The 27,970-nt window shown below is 44.1% G+C and overlaps 1 protein-coding gene across 1 annotated transcript in view; it reads left to right on the top strand.

Moving 5' to 3' along the window:
* The window catches only part of FBP2 (fructose-bisphosphatase 2), a 34,774-nt gene extending 15,479 nt beyond the window's left edge, over window positions 1–19,295 (top strand). The window contains exons 4-7 of the mRNA XM_032635281.1: window positions 1,685–1,825; window positions 10,645–10,782; window positions 15,494–15,613; window positions 18,881–19,295. Coding sequence (XP_032491172.1) covers window positions 1,685–1,825; window positions 10,645–10,782; window positions 15,494–15,613; window positions 18,881–19,075 — 594 coding nt within the window. The 3' untranslated portion in view covers window positions 19,076–19,295. The remainder of the gene's footprint in view (window positions 1–1,684; window positions 1,826–10,644; window positions 10,783–15,493; window positions 15,614–18,880) is intronic.
* Window positions 19,296–27,970: the final 8,675 nt, after the last annotated feature.

Here is a 27,970-nt window from a genome sequence, read left to right as displayed (position 1 = left end):
ACAAAATGCTTTTTCTCTAAAATCAAGAACAAGGGAAAGATGTCCAATCTCACCACTGTTATTCAACATAATGTTGAAAGAGCTAGCTGGGGCAGTGAGACCAGAAAAAGAAATAAAACCATACAGATTGGAATGAAAAACTGTCGATAGAATGGTCCATGTAGAGAACTCCTAAGGAATCTACAAACACCAAAACCAAAGCCGGCTTCCTAGAACTAAGAAGTGAGTTCAGCAAGGTCACAGGATACAAAATTAACATACAAAAATCAATTGGATTTCTATATATCAGCAATAAACATACGGTAACTAAACTTTAGAATATGATACAATTTACAGTTACTCAAAAAAAAAAAAAAGGAATAGTACTTCTTCCAGTAATTACTGATGAAAGTAATCAAATAATGTGTCTTGTATGGAGAAACATACCATGTTCACGGGTTGGAAGACTCAACATTGTAAAGGATGTTAATTCTCCCCAAACTGATATATGTATAGGTTTGACTCAAAATCCTGGCAAGATATTTTGTAGATATAGATAAGGTTATTCTAAAAGTTAAGACTATATGATGTTAACAGAGGGATAGACACATGTTCAATGGAACAGAACAGAGAACCCAAAAATGGTTTCACACAATTTATGGCTAACAGCTTTTGACAAAGTTGTGAAAACAATTCAATGGAAGAAGGAGTCTTCTCAACAATTAATGCTGGAGCAACTGTATATCCACAGAGGGAAAAAAAAGAACTCAACCTAAACTTTATACTTTATACCAAAATCATCTCAAAATAGATTACAGGTTTAAAGGTAAAACTTTATTTTTTATTATTTTTTTTGGCTGCGCCCCACGGCTTGCGGGATCTCAGTTCCCCAACCAGAGATTGAACCCGGGCCACGGCAGTGAAAGGCCGGAATCCTAACCACTGCACCACCAGGGAAGTCCTTCCTTGCCTTTTTGAGCACAAGGAAGTAGGGAGGGACGAATCCTTCAAGAGATACCTGGAAAAGTAGGTTGTCAAATCCAGTCTCAGGTGTGGCTCTGCCCCTCCATCAAGGACATTCGCTCTTCCTTCGTCAGCATGCCTGCCTTGCCCTGTCTCTCTGAATTCCCATTCCCATTGTCACTGTTAGCGCTGCTAGCCAAAGAGAGAGGCTTCCTCAAGAAAATGTCCAGAACTGTAGACTTGGGGACAGACATGGGCAGTGTCTTCAAGGGGCAGCGCATGGACGGTGACGAGCTCTGGGCCCAGCTGCCTGGGTTGACTCCAGCTCCTCTTGATGTTGGGTGAGTTATCCAGTCGCTCAGGCTCTGAGTTCTTCATCTGAACGATGGAGGTCATAATACTATCTACCTTGGAGTGCTGTTGTGTATGTAGAATGAGGTACTGCACAAAATCAGAGCTCAATGACCTTGGTCGTTATAATTATCAAGGAGCATGGGTTATGATTTTTAAGAGAAGGTGTAGTTTTACGTTCAGAAAACAGGGAGAAGTCCAAGAATGGCCTTTGCAATGGTTCAGCTAGAACCATTCATTAACATGGCAACGCGTTTCCTCCAGATGCATTTGTTGTGGCTTGAAATTCTAGAACTGCGTTTCCTTCAGTGGTTCAAGTAGATCTGAAATGCAGGCCTCTGGCAAAGGGTTCTCTCCAGAGACAGTAATGTTTCCCTTTTCTCTTTTGCAGACTTCAGAGGATGAGCCTTCTGAAAAGGATGCCCTGCAGCCTGGCCGCAACATTGTAGCCGCAGGCTATGCACTCTATGGAAGTGCAACACTGGTGGCTCTTTCCACTGGGCAAGGAGTGGACCTCTTCATGCTTGACCCAGTAGGTACCCAATAAGGCGGTATGGGCCTTTGTGCTTTAATTCCTGTCCTCTGAGATAATTTCCTAGTCATTCCTAATACTTGCTTTTGGGGCCAGAGAGTCTAGTTTGGAGAGCCAACAGAATCATCTAAAAACATTTAAGAACCTCTGTTCAAGTGAGGGCATTTGAGGGGTTCTACAAAGTCAGTTGTAGCAACTCAGGCCCTGTTCTTAAGGAATTTATGACCAAAAAATGCATTCAACTTCTTTGGTTTATGGGAATACAATGACTTAAGAATCCCGATGATGCCAATTTCCAGCCAGAAGCATGGATTCTTTAGAGTAGCACCGTCCACTAGAACTTTCTGTGATGATGGCTATGCTCTACTGTAATCTATACTGTCTGTTACGGTGGCTACTAGCTTCCTGTGACCATTGACCATTTGCTGTGTGGTTAGTGTGACTAAGAAACTGGGTTTCTAAATTTTATTTCTTTTTAATTAACTTAAATAGCCACATGTGACTAGTGGCTACCCTACTGGACACCAGTTTGGAGGACTTCCCCTAATACACATGTTCTTCCCAATGGGAGGAGTGACTGGTAGAAAGCTATTTTATCAGATTCTGTGTTGTTCTCCACACTTTCCACAATGAGAAAATGCTCAGTAGCAGAAGGGGAAGAAGCACAACCTCTGGGTAGATGAAAAATATGATAGCCTAACGCTGTTTGGAGGACGACATAGTTGGATAAAGACACAAGAGTTCAAAAATAAAGGGTGAGCCTTCATGGGAAATGTACATTAAAAATGTTCAGGAGAAATTTTGGAAAAGATGTGTAACTTATAGAATTTCTCTTTTAAATGCTGGATGCTTTGCTTATTACTTGTGAACTACTTTGCTAAATATAATCAGGTCTTGTGAAAACTCAAATATTTCTTTTGTGGTATGCAGGCCTCTCACTGTTGTGGCCTCTCCGGTTGCGGAGCACAGGCTCTGGACGCACAGGCTCAGCGGCCATGGCTCACAGGCCCAGCCGCTCCGCGGTATGTGGGATCTTCCCGGACCGGGGCACGAACCCATGTCTCCTGCATCGGCAGGGGGACTCTCAACCACTGCGCCACCAGGGAAGCCCTCAAATAATTTTGACCAAAGTCCATTTCAAAATTTCCAGTATTCTGTGAAACAAAAGCTATTGTTCAGTATTTCAACTTAATTTGAAATTACAAATGTTTATTGAGCATCTAGTGTGTCCCCAAATACCATTCTAGGCAGTGGAGGGAGATAATGCACTGATCAAACAAACGTTTTAGACAAACATTTCAGGATTTTACATGCTGGTGCATGTGAAACCGCACAACTCATATTGGGACTTGAACTGTCTTTTAATTGAGATCACACACCTGGTCTCAGGTCTCAGGTTCTTTATGTCTCATCGCAGAAAGAATTCAGTGAGAGACAAAGTGATATGTGAGAAGTGGATTTACTTAGAGAGATACACATTCCATACACAGAATCTGCCTCAAAAGGCAAGAATGGCCACAGGACATGGGGTTGTCTTGGAAAGTGAGAGTGGCCAAAGCAGAAACATATTCCACAGACAGAGTGTGGGCCATCTCAGAAGGCAAGAGGCCTGGAAATATGGGATGGTTAGCTTTTTATGGGCTGAGTAATTTCATAGGCTAACGAGTGGGAGGGTTATTCCTACTGTTTTGGGGAAGGGTCAGAAATTTCCAGGAATTGGGCCACTGCCCACTTTTTGGTCTTTTATGGTCATCCTTGGAACTGTTATGGTGCTGGTAGGTGTGTCATTTAGCATATGCTGGTGTATTACATTGAGCATATATAAGAGGCTCAAGGTCCACTGGAAGTCAAGTCTTCTGCCATCTTGAGCCTAATTGATTCTAACCAGTTTTTGTTGTGTCCTCAATGGCTCTGTCATTCTTTTAAAGGTTGTGTCCTGCCCGCTTCTTTCCTGTTTCACATGTGAGTGGAAGGAAGAGGGTTACAAATTTCAAAACAGTTAAACTAAACTTTATAGTATGGAAATCTGGTATCTTTTGATTTTTAAAATTTTTATTTATTTATTTATTTAAAAAACTAAGCTTTATAGTATGGAAATCTGGTATCTTTTATTTTTAAAAAAATTTATTTATTTATTTATTATTTTTAAAAATTATTTATTTATTTATTTTGGGCTGCGTTGGGTCTTCGTTGCTGCATGTGGGCTTTCTCTAGTTGTGGCGAGTGGGGGCTGCTCTTCGCTGCGGTGCGTGGGCTTCTCATTGCTGTGGCTTCTCTTGTTGCGGAGCATGGGCTCTAGGCGCACAGGCTTCAGTAGTGGTGTCACGTGGGCTCAGTAGTTGTGGCTTGCAGGCTCTAGAGTTCAGGCTTAGTAGTTGTGGTGCACGGGCTTAGTTGCTCCATGGCATGTGGGATCTTCCTGGACCAGGGCTTGAACCCGTGTCCCCTTGCATTGGCAGGCAGATTCTTAACCACTGCACCACCAGGGAAGTCCATCTGGTACATTTTAAAGTCTAAATTTTTCACATATAAACCCATCAGAGCAAAACGCATTGCTGTGTCAGTTTACTGATGCTCTAATTTCTCATTTTCATAGAAGCAGGAATCTGTAGTTCACAAATAATGTTACTGAGCCCAAGCTTGTTCTGCTTGCCGCACAACAGCCAATAAATTTGGAGACAAGGTGTTGAGGCAAGGAATAGCGACTTTATTTGGAAAGCCGGCAGACCGAGAAGATGGCAGTTTAGGGTCCCCAAAAAACCATCTTACTGGGGTCTGGATGGTAGTTTCATTTATAGAACAGAGACTGGGAGGAGGTGAGGAAGTGAAGTAAAGAGGCCATTAGTTTTGCCTGTCTTGGCCAACATCGGGATTTCTTCTTTTCTGCAGCCATTCACAGGTGGTCAGGGTCACATTATCTCCCTGTGAGCTGAGCAAAGGCACTTTAGTTTAACATTCAGGCACAGGGTAAGGGTTCCCTGTGGCAGGCCATTATGTATGATTATAATAACAAAAGCAACAAAAAGCAAAGGTTAAAGTCAAAGAAACAGATCGAACATGGAATCTGATTTAGCTCTTCCCTGCTACAATGATACTCTCAGAATAGTAGCTGACAGTTAGACAGTGCTTATTGAGTGGTGGATAGGTTATCTGTTCTAAGCAACTTGCATATATTAATGCATTTAAGCCTCACAGCGGCCCTGTGAGGGTAGGTCCTACTATTATTCTCATTTTCAGACACGGAAGGTGAGGCACAGAGAGGGTAGGTAACTTGCCCAAGGTCATACTAGTAGCAGTGGAGCCAAGAGTCACACTCAGGCTGTGATAATTGTGATTTATAAGAAATAAATAAATTTGATCATTCAGATTGAAACAGGAGGGAAGGGGGCAGGGCGCGCACGACCTTTGAAAGAATGACACAGCCCGAAGACATGACTTAAACTGATTAGAACCAAATGGGTCCAAGATGGCGGACAAGTCGACTTCCACTAGACCTTGAGCCTCAGTATATGCTCACTGTAACACATCAGCAAGCTAAATGACACACCCACGGGTGCCATGACAGTTCCGAGGCCCATCATAAGGATAAAAAAGTGGGCGGTGGCCCAATTCCTGGAAGTCCCGCCCCTTCCTGAAATAGCTGGAATACTCCTCCCACTCATTAGCCTATGAAATTACCCACCCCTATAAAAACTGACAGCCCCATACCCTGGTTCCTTTTTCACCTTCTGAGATGGCCCACACTCTGTCTGTGGAGTGTGTTTTTCTCTAAATAAATCCACTTCTTACCTATCACTTTGTCTCTCACCGAGTTCTTTCTGCAGTGAGACATCAAGAACCTGAGCTTCATTAAGTCCTGAAACCAGGTGTGGGATCTCGGTTGGAAGACTGAGTTTTGGCCAGGTTTGAGTCCTAGCAGTGTGGGTTCAAGTCCCAATCTGGGTTTAGGCTGTGTTCGAGTTCTGGCACAGGGGTTCAAGGTCCAATCTGAGGTGCACGGTTTCAAGATGACCAAAATATATTCCTCATATATTTGTTATTCATCCATGGTTCCTGGCTCACAGCTCCCAAAACCCTTGGAATTTCCTAAGTGCTGAAGGGGTCTTTTGTTATGGTAATGAGGTGACTTTTGGAAGGCTCCTAAAGATGGTGGCTGGTTTCCAATGGACCCAACCGCATGATTAGAGGGTTGGGACTTTCAGTCTCACCCCCTGGGCTCAGAGGAGGGGAAAGGGACTGGAGGTTGAATCAATTGCAAACGATTTAATCAATCATGTCTATAATGCCTGTATAATGAAGCCTCCATAAAAACCCAAAGGACTGGGTTCAGAGAGCTTCTGGGTTGAGACTGAGGAGAGTGGTGAGCCCGGAGAGGGCAGTGGAGCTCTTCACCACTTCCCTGTGCATCTCTTCCATCTGGCTGTTCCTGAGTTATAGACTTTTGTAAGAAACCAGTTATCTAGTAAGTAAAATGCTTTCTTTGAGTTCTGGGAGCCACTGTAGCAAATTAACTGCCCTGAGAAAGAAGTCCCTGATGCCAAAATCTTGGCTTTCCTGCGTACTGATACTGAACAGAAATATGGAGACAGAGCTGTGGAGAAGAAAGAAAGCTTTATTTCTTTGCCAGGCAAAGAGGGAACACAGTAGGCTAGCACCTCAAGAACTGTGTCCCCCTCCCTGGGGAACAGGGAGAGGTCTTATAGTCTGGGCTCATGGTCAGAGGTATGTGATAAGGATCAAGGCAATAACAGTCTTGCATTCTTTCTTCTGCAAAGTTTCAAAAGGGTGGGGTTGCTGACAAGATTAGGGTGTGTGCAGGGTCTCAGGTGGTCAGGTCTCCTAATCTTGATGAGCTTCTCTGGTCCCTTTTATCTTACCTTAGGTGGTTTCATGGCTGCTCCTTTCTTAATTAGCAACTATTCAAATCTGCCCTTTGGAACTCAGGGAAAGTCATGGAGGCTGGAGTCTTGCCTGCAAGAAATGGGGGACAGAAAGGCCTGTATGCCTGGGAGCCCCACAGGGCCCTGCTTGGTTTCATCCTGAGAACCTCTGATTTATGGCCGGTCAGAGTTATAGGTGACAACCTGGGTTTGAAACTGGCGTCTGAAGTGTCCCCACTTCGGGAGAAGGCAGACTTCTAGGACTGAACCCTTAACTTGTAGAATTTGATGCTATCTCTGTGTAGATAGTGTCAGAATTGAGTTGAATTTCAGACACACTGCTGGTGTCCGAGAATTGCCTGGTTGAATTGTTGCAGGAAGGGGGACCCCTTCCAGGGCCCAAGAATGGGCTCTTGTCTAACATTTGGAAATGAATTGTCCAAGGAGACACGTGCTGACAGAGCAAAAGACTATTGGGAAGGAGCGCCCAGGCGGAGAGCAGCAGGGAAGGGAACCCAGGAGAACTGCTCTGCCACGTGGCTCACAGTCTTGGGTTTTATGGTAATGGGATTAGTTTCGGGGTTGTCTCTGACCCGTCTTCTGACTGAGGGTCCTTCCTGGTGGTACCTGCATCGCTCAGCCAAGAAGGATTCCAGCAAGAAGGATTCTGGGAGGTTGGTAGGATATATATATGGACTGGGGTCTCCTCTCTCCTTTTGACCTTTACCGAATTCTTCCGGTTGGAAGTAGCTTATTAGTTCCATGTTCCTTACCAGGACCTCCTGTTGTAAGATAACTCACGCAGGTGGTTACTATGGTACCTGACCAGGGCGGGCGGTTTCTGTCAGTGGTTCCTTTAACAGTATGTGTGAGACTCCTCCCTTACCCACCCCCCCAACACACACACATAAACACACATAAACGCACACACAGAGGAAGTGGCCTTGGCACACCAATTCACAGGCAGTTTTGTGTTTAAACTATTATACCAGACAATTTTGAATAAACTCTCTCGATTACAAGCAAAATATCTCCAAGAACATTCTGAAGTGGTTCTACGGGTAGTAGGGAAGTGCCTTTGGCTCAGGGGGCCAGCTGAAGGATTCTAGAGACACAGCTCATACTTTCCACCTTCGGTCACGATAGGGGGGCCCAGTCTGGATACAGGTAGGCCAGACAGTTTGATTACACATGAGAAAGAAGAGACGAACCATAGCATGCTCTCTGCTGAGCTCTCTTTATTAGCCTGAAAACCCTTTGGATCACATCACCCTACTACAAAGGACACTTGAGCAAGGACCCAGTGTATGAAGCTGAGGACCAGTTTGAAAGGTTGACTTCAAGCTGAAGCAGCTTATGGCAATTGTCACAGGTAGAAAACCATAGAGGGTGGCCAGCAGGTTACTCAGGCAGGACCTCACAGCCCAGAGTTCCTTGGTGGGGCAGCTAAGAGCCTGCCTGATCTGTGAGTTTGCAGGGCTGGTAATTTGATTTTGTCAGAGCATACATTTTGTTCAGGCATGGAGGGACCGCCTCACGTTAACCAAACTCTCAACTGTGGTATAAGCCACAATGACAAGGCATTTGTTTACAAATAGCAGATATCATTTCTGGGTGACAAGGATATGGTACCTGATAATCAGGTACCCTCTTCTCAAAGCTGTGGGAGGCCCTTTGCGGTTTTTTTTGGGTTTTTTTTGCAGTACGTGGGCCTCTCAACGCTGTGGCCTCTCCCGTTGCGGAGCACAGGCTCCGGACACGCAGGCTCAGCGGCCATGGCTCACGGGCCCGGCCGCTCCGTGGCATGTGGGATCTTCCCTGACCGGGGCACGAACCCGTGTCCCCTGCATCGGCAGGCGGACTCTCAACCACTGCACCACCAGGGAAGCCCTGTGGGAGGCCTTTTTAATATTCAGTGGGTGCCAGTGATCACACAGTCAGAAAAAGACATTTATTTTCCAGGTTAGAGTAAGGCTCCACAGCCAGTTCCTCCATCCCACAATAGGGAACAACTCTCCAGGGGCCTGAGTGTCTACACCCACAGCCCCTGGGGTGGATAAATAAGAGTAGACATTATTTAGACAACAGTATCTGTCTTTGATCTTTGCTGATAAACAAAAAGAAAAGGATCCTGGCTAAACTAAGTAAAGGACTTACTGTATTAATGGGAAAGCTCAGGCCCCAGGCTAGAGATGGGCAGGTCTGGGAAGCTGGATTCACAGGAACGGTCCCACAGGACAGCCTGTCTGGTCTGGACACCACCCCTGATGCTGTGTCTCTCCTCAGGTTTCAAATGCCAGGAAGGGGTATGTAATTTGTTAAGCTCAGTCAGTTGCCTGACCTTGGGCTAGAGGAGGCCCAGCTTAGAGTCTTCTTAGACTGGCATCCAATGAAAAAAGTTAATTATTCAAAGGAAGTTCGGGTACTTTTAGGACGTGGAACTCCATGCTGAGCTGCTCCAAAGCAACAGATGTCCAGAACAAGTGATTAAAGCTCATGATCCAGAGACCATCGAGTACTTCCCCACAACGTAAGAAGCTGGTTTAGTAGCAAGGGAGAAGGCACTCTGGAGGAACCGTGAGGCATCGTGCTAAGAGGGGGTTGGCTTGGGCTTATTATAGCTCTTGGGGTTTTGCTTGATGATTCTAAGGAGTATTTGAGAAAGAGAGGGTCAGTTCTGGATTGGGTGTTGTCTAGATGTGGGTACAATGATTGATGGTGTATCTCAGTTTGTATGTAGGAGGTGGGAAGTTTAAAGTGAGGGTAGAGAGTCATTGGTAAAGAAGCACTCATCACTCACATTTGGCAGAAGAGAGGCGTGTTGAGTTGTTTTTGCATTTGAGTATCCTCATCTTTGTCTTATTTCAGACACGGTCAGTGTGGCCTTGTCTCTTTGTGGGAGTGTTGTAGACGTTCATTTGGAGCCTTCTAGCTGTGAGCTGTCATCTTGGGCATTTTTATTTTCTGAGTCTTCAAAGTTTAATCAAAACTGATTAGATTTCCAGGGTCTGATTTTCTTCCTAGTGACTTAGAGAGACATCCAGCCTTTCAAAGTGAATCTGCAGCTAGCTAATTACATTCCTAGGGATGAGACCGTCGGCACTTTAATTCTCAGGATTTAAAAAACATTTTTTTATCAACTGTTCCTCATGCTGAGCGAATACAGTTTCTGACTGAAGGGATTTCTCTTTACCCATATAAGAGTAGTTGGGATACAGGAACTTTGAATGGTTTCCAACATTGAGTCGTTAAGATAAACAAAATAACTGGGGACTTCCCTGGCGGTCCAGTGGTTAAGACTCCACGCTTCCGATGCAGGGAGCACAGGTTCGATCCCTGGTTGGGGAACTAAGATCCCACGTGCCTCACCATGCGCCCCCCTCCCCCCGCCCTCCCGCCAAAAAAAAAAAGCTGAACTGAATGTGGAAGAGAATGGCAAAAACATTATAGGAAATACAGGATAGATAAATTAAAGAAAAATAACTGGACCACAAATTAGTGGTCTAACTGCATCCCCCACCTTCATGACAAATCCCATTTGAGTAACTCTTTCCTCTCATTGTTGATGGCCCAAATCTTCCTGAAAACATTAGGAATTAACCAGGGGTGAGAACTTGGGGGATAAATACAGCTAGGTTCTTTACAAATGAGTAACCTAGCTACGGTGAAAGTTACAAAGGAAATTTTCCCTCTTTTTCCTTTGAATTATTTTATTTCTTGTTATATCACTGCTTGAGCTGCCTGTGCAGGCTCCATATTGTCACTGTTCTTTATACAACTCATAAAAGCATCACTAGGCAGGCTGCAGAGGACCCGGCAAACCCCAGGGTTCTTTTAGCAGACCCACATCTTCTACTGTTCTCTGGTTGTTGGTGTGTGCTGTTGGCTTCTGTTTCCTGGTATCTCTCTTCTTCCTGGTGTTTCTTTTCACCTTTCTAGGCTCTTGGTGAATTTGTCCTGGTGGAAAAAGATGTCAAGATTAAAAACAAAGGAAAGATTTACAGCCTCAATGAGGGCTATGCCAAGTATTTTGATGCTGCCACCACAGAATATGTGCAGAAAAAGAAATTTCCCGAGGTGAGTGAAGAAAGCTAAGGCAGAAGCAGGGGGAATGCTGTCTCAGTGGGTTCCTGTTTTGGGGATGGCTGTCGGGGCCTGGCTGAAAGAGGGTGATGTCCCTGTTCATGGCTCTGGACTGTATGAGAATGGCAAACTCTGACTTTCTTCATAAGCAATCAAAGTCTTTCATAGCTAAAATTTACGTAGTATAGATAATACTCTCCAGGTGAGTTTTTCCAGGAGAAATTGTCTATGAAGAAGGGAGAGATCAATATTTCAAAATCCAGAGTTTCAGGTCAGAGCATCTCCCCTGTCATTTTTTGCTAAGCTACCACCTGTGCTGATTCTGGTCACTTAATTGTATTTAGGTGGAATAATTACATTTAAAAGTACCATTCATATGCTCTAATATCAGGGCCTGGTGTTTACTCCAAGTTTTAGGAAGGTCTTTGGCTCTCAGTGTGATCACTGAGTCCTGGACTTCATGTGGCTATTAATATAGCCCAAACCGGGCTTCCCTGGTGGCACAGTGGTTGAGAGTCCGCCTGCCGATGCAGGGGACACGGGTTCGTGCCCCGGTCCAGGAGGATCTCACATGCTGCGGTGCGGCTGGGCCCGTGAGCCATGGCCACTGAGCCTGCGCGTCCTGAGCCTGTTGCTCCGCAACGGGAGAGGCCACAACAGTGAGAGGCCCGCGTACGGCAAAAAAAGAACAAAACCAAAAAACAAACAAACAAAAAATGTAGCCCAAACAATGCAGTATGTATGTCTGCCGTACAAAGAGTGCTTTTAAGACAGGTGTGGGAAGGAGTCAGAGCATTTTCAGATCAAGAATGTGAAGTCTGACCTACACTGGAAGTGGCTGGAAAAGCAGTGGTGTGATGTGCCAGCCTGGCTGTCCCGGGAAGCCCTTCACGAGCTCCAGGGCGAAAAAGCTCGGGATTCCAGAGGGTGCAGAGCAGTTAGTTAACAGGGTGCTGGGACCTGCCTCTGCTGCCTCAAACAGAAGCTTTAGAGAGTTTTCTTCTTTCTCTGTTCTGTTTGTTCTTTAAGCAAAATTCTTAGAAGTGCAGTCTCCTGTACCTCTCCTTTGCTGTCATGCACAAACCTGTTAGACATCTTAACGGCAGAAGTAACAGGATATGAATTGTGAGGTTGATAAAGTCAAAATTATTTACAAGTTCCCAGTCTTGGAGATGATTTCACGGTGGTTCCCATTCTAAACTAAAATGCGCCTCTTCTAGAACCCATAAAGGAAGATACATATTTTACCACTGAAAAACCAAACCATATAAAAAAAACCATATATATATATATATATATATATATATATATATATTTTTTTTTTTTTTTTTTTTTTTTTTTTGCTGTACGTGGGCCTCACTGTTCTGGCCTCTCCCGTTGCGGAGCACAGGCTCCGGACGCGCGGGCTCAGCGGCCACGGCTCACGGGCCCAGCTGCTCCGCAGCATGTGGGATCTTCCCAGACCGGGGCACGAACCTGTGTCCCCTGCAATGGCAGGCGGACCCTCAACCACTGCGCCACCAGGGAAGCCCCCTCTCCTGTACTTTTGCCCTCGGGAAGCCCCTCTCCAGTGTGAGCAGGCAGTGCTCCTCCCACACCTCATTCTTCCTGAGGCCATTGCTTCCCTGCAGGATCTTTGTGTTCCGGCTGCAATTCTCCCACACACCGCACCCCTGGGAGATGGGAAGTGGTCCAGGCACTTTTCCTTACCCTCCGCCATTGTGGAAGGAGCAGTCCTCCTTTGCTGTTTGTCTCCTGACAGTAGCAGCTTCTCCTATCCCTGACTGCACTCTTCTATTAGTCATGATAATAGTAGCTAGTGTATACTATGTCAGACACTGTTCCTAGTGCTTGTTGTGTACTAACTCATTCAATTCTCCAACAGACTACAAGATAAGTGTTAATACCACAGTCCCCATTTTACATATGGGGAAATTGAGGCCCTAAACAGTCAAGTAATGTTACCGAGTTCAAGCTCTTCTTGCTTGCTGCATGGCAATAGAGGCTAATAGAGAGATGAGTTACTGGGGCAAAAAATAGCGACTTTATTAGGAAAGCCAGCAGACCAAGAAGATGGTGGACTAGTGTCCCAAAGAACCACCTTACCTGAGTTAGAATTCAGGCTTCTTTTATACTAAAAGGGAAGGGGGTGTGATTGGTTGTTGCAGACTTCTTGGTGTCAGAATCCTTTGTGCTTGCAGCTGTCAACATAGGTCAAGTCAGGATGTTCCTGTAAATCTACAAGACAAATGTTATTCTCTGTTCTGCAACTTTTTATCTCTATATGAATGGAAAAGTGACCTTTGAAGGTCAGAGCCTTGAGAATGGGCTGTCCTGTATATTTCAGCCTAGAGGCAGCATTCTTAATTTGTAGCAAAAGCAATAGAATACAAAGGTTAAAGTAAACTAAACAGATCCAATATAGAGTCAGATTTGTTCTTCCTTATTCAGTAACTTGAGTAAAGATGACCTTATTTAACTGGTAGAGCCAGGATTAAAATCTGAGCCTTCTGTTGCGCAACAGATCTCTAGGGCTTTTTTTCATCTTGTAAAGCTGGAATTCTACATCCATTGAACAACAATTCCCCATTTCCTCCTCCCCTCCCCCATCCCTAGTAACCACACCCTCCTATGTGTTTCTATGTGCTGGATTACTTTAGATACCTCAGGTAAGTGGAATCATGTAGTGTTTGTCTTTTTGTGACTGGCTCATTTCACTTAGCATAATGTCCTCAAGGTTCATCCATGTTGTAACAAGTGACAGGATTTCCTTCTTTTTCAAGTCTGAATAATATTCCACTGTGTGCATATACCACATTTTCTTATCCACCTATCTGTCAATGGACACTCAGGTTGCTTCCACTTCTTGGCTATTGTGAATGCTGCAGTAAACATGGGTATGGCGATATCTCTTTGAGATTCTATTTCCTAGTTTTTTAGGATAAATACCCAGAAGTTGGAAGGATGTTTCCTTTTTTTTTTTTTTTTTAAGTTTTTCTTTCCTGTCATTCCCTCTTTAACTCTCTTTGCTCCATTGTCTGCCCTTTATAATCCTCTTTTATCTGTGTTGCCAAATCCAGCGTCATGTTTCCACCTTATGTTACCTGACCTTTCCATGGCATTTAGGGGTGTTTACCCCTTCCTTGGCCTTGTGTCTGGTTTTACATCCACCTTCCTAATCATCTTCTTAGCCTCTTTTACTGGCTTCCACACTTCTGCCTGCCCTTCAAGCTTGGTACAGGACTTTATTCCAAACAAACCTCTCAGCTCACACTTGGTATCCTGCCAGGGTGAACTCATCCAGTCTCTTCTGATGGAATTCAGATCTGCTTGCTCCTCAGACACCTAGAACTCCACATGTCCAACTCTGACCCTCCTATCCCCCACCCCCCACTGAACATACACCCCCAATTCTGCTCCTTCCTGGTTCTTCTTCTCTTGATCCATACTGCCTCAACCATCATGTTCATTCCCAACAACATTCGGGGAATGAGTCGAGAGGATTACCTCTTTCTTATGCCCATGTCTAATCATTCACTTGGTGTTATCAACTCTATTTCCTAAATATCTCTCAAGTTAGTCCATTTTCTTCATCCTTATGGCCATTGGTCTAATCCAGACCTGTGTTCTTTTACCTACTGAGAAGTCTCTTAATTGGCATCTGAAGGTGTTTTTATATACTTAATATCATTATGTGAATAAAATGGAGGAGGCAAAATCTCCCATGTAATTTTTAAGGTAACAACCTGAGTAGTGCTTTCAAGAAATCTCACGTAGATGAAATTCAGTAGGTATTTTCCCAGCATGTACTTTTTGCCTCACACCAGGCTGGGCTCAGGGAATGCCAAGATCAAGCAGGAAGTCTTTTCCCCAAGGGCGTCACAGACTGATGGAGGGGCTTATGAATATAAATGCTTATGAAATCAATGCATTTTATTATGGCTGATGCCACACAAAACACTGGATATCTGCCCTGAGGAAGTTTGGTGTTTCCCTGCACTGTCAGAGAATTATTAGATTAGACACAGAAGTCTCAGATGGGTCACTGAATGAGGAAAAGCAAACCTGCCCAAACCATTTCATCAGACAGTCGTGCCTTACCTGACATGCCCTACTTGAGGGAAATGATGAACTTTGTTCTTTTCAGAACAAATATTCTTTTCATTACATGACTAATGAAATTGAGGTTTATAAGGAAGTTGTTGTATTTTTTGCATGATTTCTAAGGCTCCTTAAAATAATTTTGCCAGTGAATAAACACTGCTTACACTAAGTGCAAAAGTTGTCATGGTTCAAGGGAATCTGGTTTTCAGAAAGCTGAAAAGTGCTCTGAACTCTGGGGGCCAAGGAGGAGATTCAAGGAACAGCCAAACAGTTGGCGTTTGTCTGTACTTCGTTTTTCTTTCTTTAAAAAAAATTTTTTTTTCTTGTTAGCTTCTGTCTAGGACACGTATTGTCTCTCACTTTAAGTAGTCCAACATTTAATGAGTCCAATCACTAGTTGAGGTTTGGGGCATCCTAATGAATGGAATGCTCAGTTATATAATATTTTCAATTCCAAAGCTGGTGGGTGGAAGAAGGAGGCCCTGGAATGCAGAGGTCGCACCAGCTGGATGTGTGACCTGAAGCAGGTGCTTCAGATGCTAAGCAGATGCAGTAATTGCTAAGCTGACTGCATCTTGTCTCTTTCCTCTCTGCCTTCTAGGATGGCAGTGCTCCCTATGGGGCCAGGTATGTGGGCTCCATGGTGGCTGACGTGCACCGCACCCTGGTCTATGGAGGGATCTTCCTGTACCCAGCGAACCAGAAAAATCCGAAGGGCAAGGTAACTCTCCTTTGTCTGCTGGCTGAACCCGTTCAGGGAACCAGTCAGAATTCGCTTTCTCATCATGCCTGCTTTTTGGCTACTGCCCTGTCCTTGGCATGTCTGTCTGCGAGTGGGCAGGTGGAAGAGAAACGAAGTCTCTATCCCATTAGTGAATTCTGAGGCTGTGGTAGAAGGTGTGGAGAAGGAGGTGGCTGAAGTTGTTGTTATTGGCGATTGTCACCGGCCTTCACTTCCGCGGGCCTCACGCCCCTCAATTCACTGTGAGTCAGCTGTGTTCGTCTCCCACGTTCCCAATGCTGTGTCTATCTTTTAGCTTCATCAGCAACTGATTTTGCATCATAGACCCTTTTGAGAATTTAATGAAACCTATGGACCCACTTCCCAGAAGAAAATTACACGTAAACATACACATTACATATGTTTTCAGGGGGTTCACGATGATCTGAGGTCTACCCAAAAATTCCATAGACAGTTCCCAAAGTCCAGACTAAGCAGTTCTGCTCAGAACTCATTCAATATTTCTGGAAAGGTAGCTCCTGGAAGGTCTCACTGCAACTTTATGGTCCCAGTGCATCTGTTTTGAATAGACACCGCCATGGCAAGGTGCCTGATTTTTAGCCAGTCACAGAATCATAGGTGGGTAGACAAATCCAGACAAAGCCCTGTTGTATTCTCTGACACACTAACAAGTAGCCACATGTATATATGTCTCTCAGCACGGGCGACCTGAATTATTGGAATGCCAGATTCAAAGCCACGGTAAGAAATCTAACACAGCACATGAGACCAGAGAGGAGATTTTAATATGCAGATTGGTATGTCAGACATTTTTTTTCACGTGAGTGTTTAGCTCACCTATATTAGCTGGTTGAACTAAGAGTCACAGATAAATCTGCACAAAAGGTGCTGGAGGAAAGAAAAGTGTTACGGAGTATTAAGTGAGATAGAGTAGAAGATGTGGAAATTCTTTTTTGGCCGCGCTGCGCGGCATGCAGGATCTTAGTTCCTCGACCAGGGATTGAACCCACGCCCCCTGCAGTGGAAGCGTGGAGTCTTAACCACTGCACCACCAGGGAAGTCCCCTATTTTTTTTTTTTTTTTTTTTTTGCGGTACGCGGGCCTCTCCCTGTTGTGGCCTCTCCCGTTGTGGAGCACAGGCTCCGGACGCACAGGCTTGGCGGCCATGGCTCACGGGCCCAGCCGCTCCGCGGCAGGTGGGATCTTCCCGGACCGGGGTACGAACCCGTGTCCCCTGCATCGGCAGGCGGACTCTCAACCACTGTGGCACCAGGGAAGCCCCACTATTTTTTTTTTTTTTTTAATGTGGATATTCTTAAGTAGAACCGGTCTTGTCACGTACGCATTTCCAACAGGGAGAACATTAAGACTAATTATTACTAATTATTAAGATGATTTAAAATGAGTCTTAAAATATCCACATATAATTACAAAAACATTTCCATAAGCATGTATAATTGCATATATAGATCTATATTCATAGCACCACATTGAAAGTATCATTGGTTTCTGACCTCCATGTTTTAGCTCTCAAGGTCTCTGTGACCACATCTGTGTGTGTGGGTGCGTGGTTGGGTTCTCCTCCTATGTGCGCTTGTCTCTGTAGAGCAGTGTGGATTTTAATCGTGAAAAAAAAATAGATTGCATGGCCTGCAGGTCAAGGTACCATGAAGATCCAGACATTGTGTTTTAAGATGCGTTTACTACAACAATGGCATTTTAAGGTCAGAACAAACCTTGCCTCCGAGACAAGCTTTATGCAAGAATGCTGTGCTTGTTTATTTGTTTACTTATTTATTGTATCTGAATCAACATGATACAAACAAAAGCATGGTATGCTGTTTTCCCAAAATGGCAACAAATGCCCTCTACAGTCTTAATTTACTTTCTCCTCGATGTGTGGCTCTCCAACCCAGATTGGAGATATTTTGTTCCTCTCTTTGAAATAACAATAATTTAAAAATCAGCACAAGATATAACTGTTTTCTCCAAGTAGTTTTAACAAACGCATTTCAAGAAAAGAATGGAAAGAAAAAGGCTGCACAGAGCTAGATCAACCACTTTGAAAGCTCATTGCGGAAAAGGAGAAAAATTTTTTTAACTACAGATTTTGTACCTATGAGGGAAGGAAGGAGAAGATCGTATGATACTGAGTCAGAGCGTGCAGCTAGAATGTCACCCTGAATCTAATGTGATGTGTGTGTGTGTGTCCGCTGTGGGTCAGGGGATGGGGAGGGAGTCAGAACATAATGACAGAAGTAGACCCAGAAAGGACATTCAGTCAGCCCATTTCAAGTCAATTCACCATATTCTAACTGGACACAGGACAGACACCCGCTAGTTCTCACAGTGCCTTTTAGAAAGGCATTTCTTTCTCAGAACAGGCTCGGCCCTGGACACATGTACCTGGCCTGGCAAACAAAGGTGCAGGCTGATTTCCCCCACCCCCATTTCTGCCCTCCACTGGGAGCCCCTGTGCAGTGTACACGGTAGCCTTGTTTGGACACTCTCTACATGTCAGGCAGTACTAGGAATGGAGATGCCACAAAGACCAACCTGACAGACCCCTCCCCTGCCCTCAAGGGAGGGCGTCCAATGAGGAAGGCAGATGTTAAACAAACTTCAGAGTCTGGACTGTTATGAAAGGGGAAGTACAGGATTCTGTGGGAGAGCATGCAATGAGAGAGTTAACTAACTTAGTCTAAGGGGCCAAAAGGAAAGGCCATTTAAACACCAGCAAACTGTGCGGCCAAGTCGACACTTGAGATGTTCCTCCCCACGATGCCGGACAGTGTGGTTATCTTGAGAGACTGGCCAGCACTCCCGAGGTGACCTTCCGATCCCATCCAAGCTAGACGCTTGACTGGCCATAAGGCCTGGCATACAGAGGCTCCTAACCAGGCCCCGCAGAGTCAGTTTACCTCATTGCGGAACCAGAGAGAAATGAGTACCTAGATCTCATACTCCCAAGTGAGAAGGCCAAGCTTTCATAAGCATAAAGGTCACAAGACAGGTAGATGTCGACCAGAGGTGTCCCCAAAGGCATATGTGATAAGTATCAGCGGAGGCACCCAGCCTCCTGGAGAGTGTAGGGCTCGGGCAGCCAGCTCCGCTGAGATGTGCAAATGCACTCGCGCTAATGAGACAGCAGTTGAGTAATTGGAATTCCTCGCGGAACTTTAGGGGCATGGCGTGGGAATTTTGACAACTTGCAACACTTGTCCACCTGACTCTGTTCCTCTGCAGCTCCGGCTCTTGTATGAGTGCAATCCTGTGGCCTACATCATCGAGCAGGCAGGAGGCATGGCGACCACAGGCACCCAGCCTGTGCTGGACGTGAAGCCTGAGGCCATTCACCAACGAGTCCCCCTCATTCTAGGGTCCCCGGATGATGTGCAGGAATATCTCACCTGTGTACAGAAAAACCAGGCAGGCAGGTAGTGAGTCTGACCCCTCAAGCCCTCTTCTCCTTGTGTTGTACCTTGTTAAGGACCCTAGATGAATGATAGGTGAGTGAATGCTGGTGATGAGAAACAAAAGGCAAATCCACCAAATCACATCCAGAGGAGCAGACGCCAAGGGCTCACGATAAGTCTAGAAGCCAGAGGTGAGTCTGTGGTCAGTGTAAAGGGCTAAAAATAAAACTCACGTGTGAAAAGAATGACTTTGATTTGTCTTCTGTCATGAACAGTGGCAAATAGGGTTGTGATTCTAGGTCTATCAGCCCAAGTAATCAGCAGCTATCCACCTGTGGGCCAAAGGTACAGAGATCAGTTAAGAATTTGTCTTGGTTTGCTTAAAATTTGAACCTAGTGTCGGAGTCCTATAGTGATTAATTTCTTTTCTTATAAAATAGATATGTATATTATATATATATATATACTTATTATATATACTTATATATATTCAAGGTATATAAATATATACATTATATATATTTAAATATATAAACGGCTGACTTAATTTCTTAGAAGTTTTTGTCTTATTGTGGATAGGTTTTGAGTTAGAAATCTCATGGGTATTAAATTCTAAAATTTTGGATCAAGCCTTTCTTAGGAGCAATTATTTGGATAACCAACAACTATTTGAATAGAAAAATGTGGTCACCTATTGACAAAGCCACATGCTAATTGGAATTAATATTTAAAAATTAATACCTACGTTTCTCAACCTCTTGACTTTTCCTTTTTAATATTTTCAGGAAATATTTTAATCCCATTAACACATCAAAAGGAAAGAAGCATTTTAATAGATACTCTTTAAAAATAAGAAGAAAACATGGTGTTTCAAATCAGTGGGACATGAATGACTGGTGTTTGAATAATAAGCTAGTCATTTGGGGGAAAAAATAAACAACAACCCAAAACATAGATCTGCAAACATGTTGCAGATACATTCCAGAATTAAACATAAATAATAAAACTGTAAAGGTATGGCAAAGAGATAAAGAAGAATATATTTATGACCTTAAACGGGACCAAAAGACACAAAGCATAAGATATAAAGGAAAGACAGATGTGAATATATCAAAGTAAAAACAATACACCACATAGTTAAAAGACAGTTGATAGCTTAGGAGAAAATATTTGTAACCTATAACAAAAAATGAACCTCAAGAATCATGCATATTGAGAGGAAAAGGAAACTATCCTAGAGAAATACACTAAGGATATAAAACTGCCACTTGCAGAAAAGAAAACACAAACAGTCAATAAACATGTGAAAAGATGGTTAGACTCCCTGATGATCAGGGAAATGTAAATAAAATAACATCACTTTTCACTTATCAGATTGGCAAGGTACAATGAAGACTGAAAATATCAAATGTGCTAACAATGCGGGGAAATGACCCCGTTCCCTCTGCTGGTGAGACAGGTGGTGGGAACAGCCTTCTGGGAAGGCAATTTGGCAGTTCTGTTTAAATGGACAGCCCCTCTGGCCCAGTAGTCCTACACTTCGGTATGTATAAAACAGCCTAGATTAGTCTTTTAAAAATTAAGTATTGCTTGTAATGGCAAAAAGATGAGAGCAATTTAAATGTCCACCTGTAGGGAGATAGTTGATGTGTTGTGCCGTAATTTAAATAAGTTGGGACTTACAAACCCACTCCAGTCTTTTATGAATATGGAACTAAATACCTTAAATAGTTTTATACAAAGGCATTCTTAACATCAAAATAGACAAACGCAGACAGAAAGAAATATATCAGCTAGCACCCTAAGGTCTTTTGTTTCTTTTTAACCTGATGAGAATTAACATGTTTACTCACTGCCTTCACTTTCATGAAATGGAATCTAATCGCTTTTTTTTTTTTTTTTTTACTGAGGAAGAGAATACAAATGAGCAAGATATAGAGGGAAGGTAGGAAATGGTGGTGGGTCTATAAGGTGGGTCTGTGTATCAGTCAGGGTTCTCCAGAGAAACAGAGCCGATAGGGGACACACACACACCTATGTTACAGTCGTTTTTTGTTTTTTTCTTTTAAAATAAACTTATTTATTTATAGCTGTGTTGGGTCTTCGTTTCTGTGCGAGGGCTTTCTCTAGTTGCGGCGAGCAGGGGCCACTCCTCATTGCGGTGCATGGGCCTCTCACTGTTGCAGCCTCTCTTGTTGCGGAGCACAGGCTCCAGACGTGCAGGCTCAGTAGTTGTGGCTCACGGGCCTAGTTGCTCCGCGGCATGCGGGATACTCCCAGACCAGGGCTCGAACCCGTGTCTCCTGCATTGGCAGGCAGATTCTCAACCACTGCGCCACCAGGGAAGCCCCTATGTTACAGTCTTGAGGCAGAATTCCTGCTTCCCAGGGAAACCTCAGTTTTGCTCTTAAGACCTTCAGCTGACAGAAGAGGCTGAAGGGGTTGAGGACAGGCCGTCTCAAAATGTGCTGCTTTGGCATATTGATTATTTTGAGCTGAAGGCATTTGAGAATCAGTAGATCCAGGAAGAGCTTTCTGATCTGCCCTTTCTACCTAAAAGCAGGTCATGATATTTCCCATGAGAGATGTGCCCTCCCTGTACCAGAAAGAGAAATACATGCTTGTCACCAGAGACTGGGAGTCAACAAGGAAATGGATCTGTGTGAACAAACCTGCTAAAATAACCCTCATCTTCCACTAGTTTTGCACCCCTCTGCCCCCATATACAGCTTCTAGTCACTTCCCCACAATTACTGCCCTTAGGCCAAACCCCTTTGTCTTGTCATTTTTTCACAAATTTATCATTTCTTTGCCTAAAGGGTATAAAAGCTTTCAGCTCTGGTCACTTCCTTGGAACTTCATTCTCTTGTAAAAGTCCCCATGTACGTGTAAAGTTTAATAAAATGTGTATGATTTTCTTCTGTTAATCTGGCTTATGTCAGTTTAATTCTTAGGCAGGCCAGACACCCTAAGAAGGTAGAGAAGAATTTTTCCTTCCCTACATGCCCACTCACATCATCGAGAAAAAACTTGAAAGTCAACTGATCATAAATGTTAATCACTTCTACACGGTATCTTCACAGCAACTTCTAGATTAGTGTTTGACCAAAGAACTGGGCACCATAGCCTAGCCAAGTTGACACATAAAATTAACCATCACAATCTGAAGTACAAACGAGGAAAGATGACCAAGCTATAATCATAGGGGAAAAGGGCATTTTGCAAATAGATATGACGCGATGCCACTTTCATAAAATAAAATTTAAAATAATGACAAAACTACATGATCCAGTCCTTCACATTTCACTAGTGGCTATAACTTCTGTGCAGTCTGCCAAGACCTACTTCTGTAATTATCTGTGCCTCCTTCCCCAGGGTTCTCATTGCATCTGTCTCTTCACTGGCTTCCTTGCATCTCTTTCTCTCTCTCTCTCTCTCTCTCACACACACACACACACACACACACACACACGAACCAGGTACCATGCCTGGTGCTAGGGATTTAGCTGTGAAGTAGACAGACAAAATCCCTGCCCTCAAAGAGCTCAGGCCTGGTGGATGGGACACACGTGTAACTCTGGGGATAAAGTACTGTGTGTTTGCTTTGGAGCCATTTAGAGGAGCTGCCACTCCAGAAGTGAGGAGTCAGGCAAGGCTTCTCAGTGGAAATGACGTTTAAACTGAGGCCTGAAAGTGGAACTAGAAGCTTGTCAGGAGAAGGTTAGGGAGGACGGAGAAGACAAGTGACAGGGATGAGCCCTAGAGGTGAGGGGACAGATGGGCAAAGATTTGAAAATGGTTAGAGTATGATTTATTGGGGGCACAACTGGTAATTCATTATGGCTGTGGGGGGTAGATTGTGAGGAGGGTAGTGAGAGATGAGGCTGGAGGGGTAAGAAAGGCCCAACTCATGCAGGGTGTTTTGAGTTGGTTAAGGAGTATGGAGTTTGTCCCGAGGGCAACGGGGAGCCACTGGTGAGTTTTAAGCAATGGAGGAACATAATTAATATGCATTTTAGTAAATATTACCTACAATATAGACAACGGATTTGAAGTAGTCAAACTAGAGGCTTGTTAGGTCACCATCAAGAAGGTTAAGGTCATCATCTTGGCAAAAATTGATGGTGATGATGGCCCTGATCAAAAGCCATGAGGATGGAGAGAAATGTAGGTGTTTGAGAGCTATTCATGAGGGTTCATGTATCGGTGATTGATTACGTATGTCAGAGAAAGGGAGAGGGGAGGAATGAAGGATATGGACGGACGTGCCATCCACAAAGCCAAGGAGCACTTGGAGATGACCTGGTTCCGGGGAAAGATGATGATTTCAGCTCTGTACGTTGGAGTCTGAAATGTCTGTGGGTTAGCTGAGTCAGGATGTCTCATAGGCAGTTGGATACATGGGTTTGGAACTCAGGAGAGCGACAGGAAGTCGTCAGCGTGGAGGTGGTACCTGAAGTAATTAGACTAGATGAGGTCATTTGGGAGGATCTGGAAGGAAAGCCTTACTGTAGGGACGGACCTAAGTTAGGATGAGAATAGAAGGTGGGGAAGTCGAGGATAGCAAGTTTAGACAAGCTGTTCGAGAGGCTCAGCTGGAAACAGGAGGAGGAACATAATGCAGCAACTGGAATAACCCAGGGTTAAGAGGGGTTTTGCTTGCTTGTTTTATGATGGACAAGACACACTTACATCTTTTTTTTTTTTTTTTTTTTTTTTGCGGTACGCGGGCTTCTCACTGCTGTGGCCTCTCCCGTTGCGGAGCACAGGCTCCGGATATGCAGGCTCAGCGGCCATGGCTCACGGGCCCAGCCGCTGCGCAGCATGTGGGATCTTCCCGGACTGGGGCACGAACCCGTGTCCCCTGCATCGGCAGGCGGACTCCCAACCACTGCGCCACCAGGGAAGCCCTGCACTTAACATCTTTAAAGAAAAAAAAAAGAAGGGACAAAAACAATGAAAAACAAAACTGCACGTGTGTTTGGGTAAAGACAAAGCAAAAGGACTGTTAATATCCCTGAATTAATAATTGTGGTTGTTCCTCTGAGGAAGGGGAATATTTAAGGGGATACATTTCCAAAACGGGCCTTTGTTTTATCTTCACTGCTTGACTCTTAAAACTCTGAGAATGTGTTCATATAATGTGGATACATCAATTATTCATTCGTCCAGAGAGCAGATCTTGTGTGCCTGCTTTGTGCCAGGTCCTGTCTTTAGTGCTGAGGATAGAGAGGTGAACAAAACAGAGCCCCTTGTCTCTGTATGGGTCTCTGTACAGACTAAGTGCTGATGTGTGGAAGAGACACAATAAACAAAACCAACAAATAAAATGTAACAGCATGTCAGATGTTGATAAATGCTGTGGGAAAAATCAATCAGGGGAGGGGAGAACAGTACTACCAGGGGTTGTTTTAATTTTAGTTCCTGGTAAAGACAGGCTTCACAAAGAGGATGACATTCCAGCCAAATCCAGGGGGAAGGGAGGAGCCTTGTACACACCTAGGGGAAAGCCTTATAGGGAACGGGACAAAAAATACATAAAAGTACATTTAAACGAAAAAAGTGTTCAAAGCATAAAAAAAAATACTCTATGCATGTTTTTAAGCATTCTACTTCCAGAATCTCACTCACCATATCTCAGGAATGGCCTGATGCACATTTTGTTGTTGTTGTTTTTAATTTATTTTATTGAGGTATAGCTGATTTACAATGTTGTATTAATTTCCACTGTACACCAAAGTAATTCAGTTATGCATATATATATTCTTTTTCATATGCTTTTCCATTATGGTTTATTTCAGGACACTGAATATAGTTCCCTGGGCTATACAGTAGGACCTTGTTTATCCATTCTCTATATAATAGTTTGCATCTGCTAATCCCAAGATCTCAATCCATCCCTCCCCCCACCCCCTCACACCCTTGGCAACCACAAGTGTGTTCTCTATGTCTGTGAGTCTGTTTCTGTTTCACAGATAAGTTCACTTGTGTCATATTTTTGATTCCACGTATAAGTGATATCACTTGATATTTATCTTCATCTAACTAACTTCACTTAGTATGATAATTTCTAGGTCCATCCATATTGCTGCAAATGGCATTATTTCCTTCTTTTTTTTTTTTTTTTTTGCCGTACGCGGGCCTCTCACTGTCGTGGCCTCTCCCGTTGCGGAGCACAGCCTCCGGACGCGCAGGCTCAGTGGCCATGGCTCATGGGCCCAGCCACTCTGCGGCATGTGGGATCTTCCTGGACCGGGGCACGAACCCATGTCCCCTGCATTGGCAGGCGGACTCTCAACCACTGCGCCACCAAGGAAGCCCTATTTCATTCTTTTTTATGGCTGAGTAATATTCCATTGTATATGTGTACCACATCTTCTTTATCCGTTCATCTGTTGATGGACATTTAGGCTGTTTCCATTTCTTGGCTACTATAAATAGTGCCACTATGAACCTTGGGGTGCATGTGTCTTTCAGAGTTATAGTTTTGTCCATATATATGCCCAGGAGTGGGATTGCTGGATCATATGGTAACTCTATTTGTAGTTTTTGAAGGAACCTCCATACTGTTCGCCATAGTGGCTGCACAAATGTACATTCCCACAAACAGTGTAGGAGGGTTCCTTTTTCTCCACACCCTCTCCAAGCATTTGTTATTTGTATTCTTTTTCATTATGGCCATTCTGACTGGTGTGAGGTGGTGCCTCATTGTAGTTTTGATTGGCTGGTGCACATTTGATAGCTGGGAAAGTGAGTAGGAAGAAGACAAGTGCAGGTTCCCACCAGGCGAATTGTTAACTCCACCTGAGACCATGTTTTCTTAACAAAAGAGCTTCTCAAGGGGTTTTTTGTTTGGAAATGCAGCTCATCCCCGGGAAGCTATCTTCTTCTTGGAAGTTAGACTGACACCCGGGACAGTATGACAGTCATGTGGCAAAAGGCTCCCAAGACATCCAGGGACAGTGAGGATGGTGGGCCAGCAAGGGCAGACCAGGACTACCTCCTACCGAAGGAAAACAAAAATTGCCACAGGACACAGCCTACACTCAGGAGACAGAGCACGAAACCCTGTAAGCGCACTTGTTATCAGAGATCAGGACTTTAGTGTCAAAAAAGACCACAGTATTCCCCAGCATGAGTTAGGCCATTTTGTGTCACCACTACTTTTTGAGCAGCATATATAATATTAAGTTTTCTTGCATTAACTCCCATGTTTCCTTCATATCTTTCTAATGGTCTTTCCTCCCTCACAGAGAAAAACAGGAAACATTTGGTGTCCTCAAGTGAAAGAGGTGCCAGTGAGTAAAGAAGATATTTTCACCAAGTTAAATAGAAAGAGAAGGAAGCAAAGCTTGTTTTCAGTGCATTTTAATGTATGAGAATGTGTTGCTATGAGGTATTGACTGTTCCTGGTTTGCAGTGCTGACCAGTGCCTGATTTAGATGAGAGGATATGTGAGGAAGGGAAAAGATACCCAAACTTCTTGTGTCTTTTCTTCTGCTTGCAAATCTTTAAATCCAAACTTCTCCCATCTTAGCCAACCATTTCCTGTGGACTGTAGCATTTGAAGCATGTGAGGAAAGGCCAAGAACCATTGTGAGCTGAGAGATTTCTTACTTATCTCTCCCTTATGTGCAGCAAGTCTGACTTATCTTTGGTGGTGGTTTTTTTTTTTTAATTTATCTTTGGCTGCATTGGGTCTTCGTTGCTGCGCGCGGGCTTTCTCTAGTTGTGGCGAGCGGGGGCTACTCTTCGTTGCGGTGTGTGGGCTTCTCACTGCGGTGGCTCCTCTTGTGGAGCACGGGCTCTAGGCGCATGGGCTCAGTACTTGTGGCTCGTGGGCTCTACAGCGCGGGCTCAGTAGTTGTGGCACATGGGCTTAGTTGCTCTGCAGCATATGGAATCTTTCTGGACCAGGGCTCGAACCCGTGTCCCCTGCATTAGCAGGTGGATTCTTAACCACTGCACCACTAGGGAAGTCCCATCTTTGGTGGTCTTGACCAGACCACCAAAGTGTGGCTCTGCTCGCCGCACCTGTGTCCTCTGGGCTGCTAAGGAGAGCAGGAGGCTAGCTGTGCAGGACAAGTGCAGTAGTTTCCTGGGGCTGACACAACATGTACCACAAACTCACTGGCTTAAAGTCACAGGAATTTATTCTCTCATGCCTGGAGGCCGGAATTCCAAACCAAAGTGTCTGCAGGGCTATATCCGCTCCAAGGGCTCTAGGGAGGAATCCTTTGTTGCCTCTTTCAGCTTCTGATAGTAAGTTCATGTTTCAGACAAGTTTTTTGTGTCGACTGAAAAAAAAAAGCACAACCTAAAAGTTGAGAATTATTTGTCAGACATTCTGAGGACTTAAGCTGGGGAGACAGCCACTCAGATAGCTCTGAGGGACTGTTCTGAACAGGTAAGGAAGGAGCCAGGATATATATAGGAGTCTTTGCAAACAAACAAACAGATAAGACCAGGTAGTCAGAACATCAAAAGATTACTGCTAATTAAAGAAAACCAGACATCTCAAGTTGACGAATTTAGTGCTTTTCTTTGAGTAGGAAGATGCCAGAGTCTGGACTTATTGAAACTACTTCTTTGATATGCATCTTAACTAGCTAGGGCCGGTATCCTGTTTTTCTCCATCCTGAATCCCCTCAGGGTACACAGTTGGGGGCAGTTGCAGTGGCAGAGGGCTTGATGGCTGCAGCATCCTTGGCTTACTGACATAGCAGGTGACATTCATCCACATTTGTAAAATCAACATTTGTTTTCAGCTTTATTTGATTCCTGTCGACTGGCTTATTTTAAAAAGCTTTTATGATAGATGCTGTTTGGAACTTTTCAGTTTAAGTTAATTGTCTTTGAAGTTACAGAACCTTCTAACATCTGTTTAATCATTTAGGTATTGTTTAGTTTGGAACTTTTC

This window comes from Phocoena sinus, chromosome 6, assembly GCF_008692025.1.
Source record: "Phocoena sinus isolate mPhoSin1 chromosome 6, mPhoSin1.pri, whole genome shotgun sequence".
Taxonomy (NCBI): Eukaryota; Metazoa; Chordata; class Mammalia; order Artiodactyla; family Phocoenidae; genus Phocoena; species Phocoena sinus.
The sequence above is the reverse complement of the archived record's forward strand: the minus strand, read 5'-3'. Positions and strand labels throughout refer to the sequence as shown.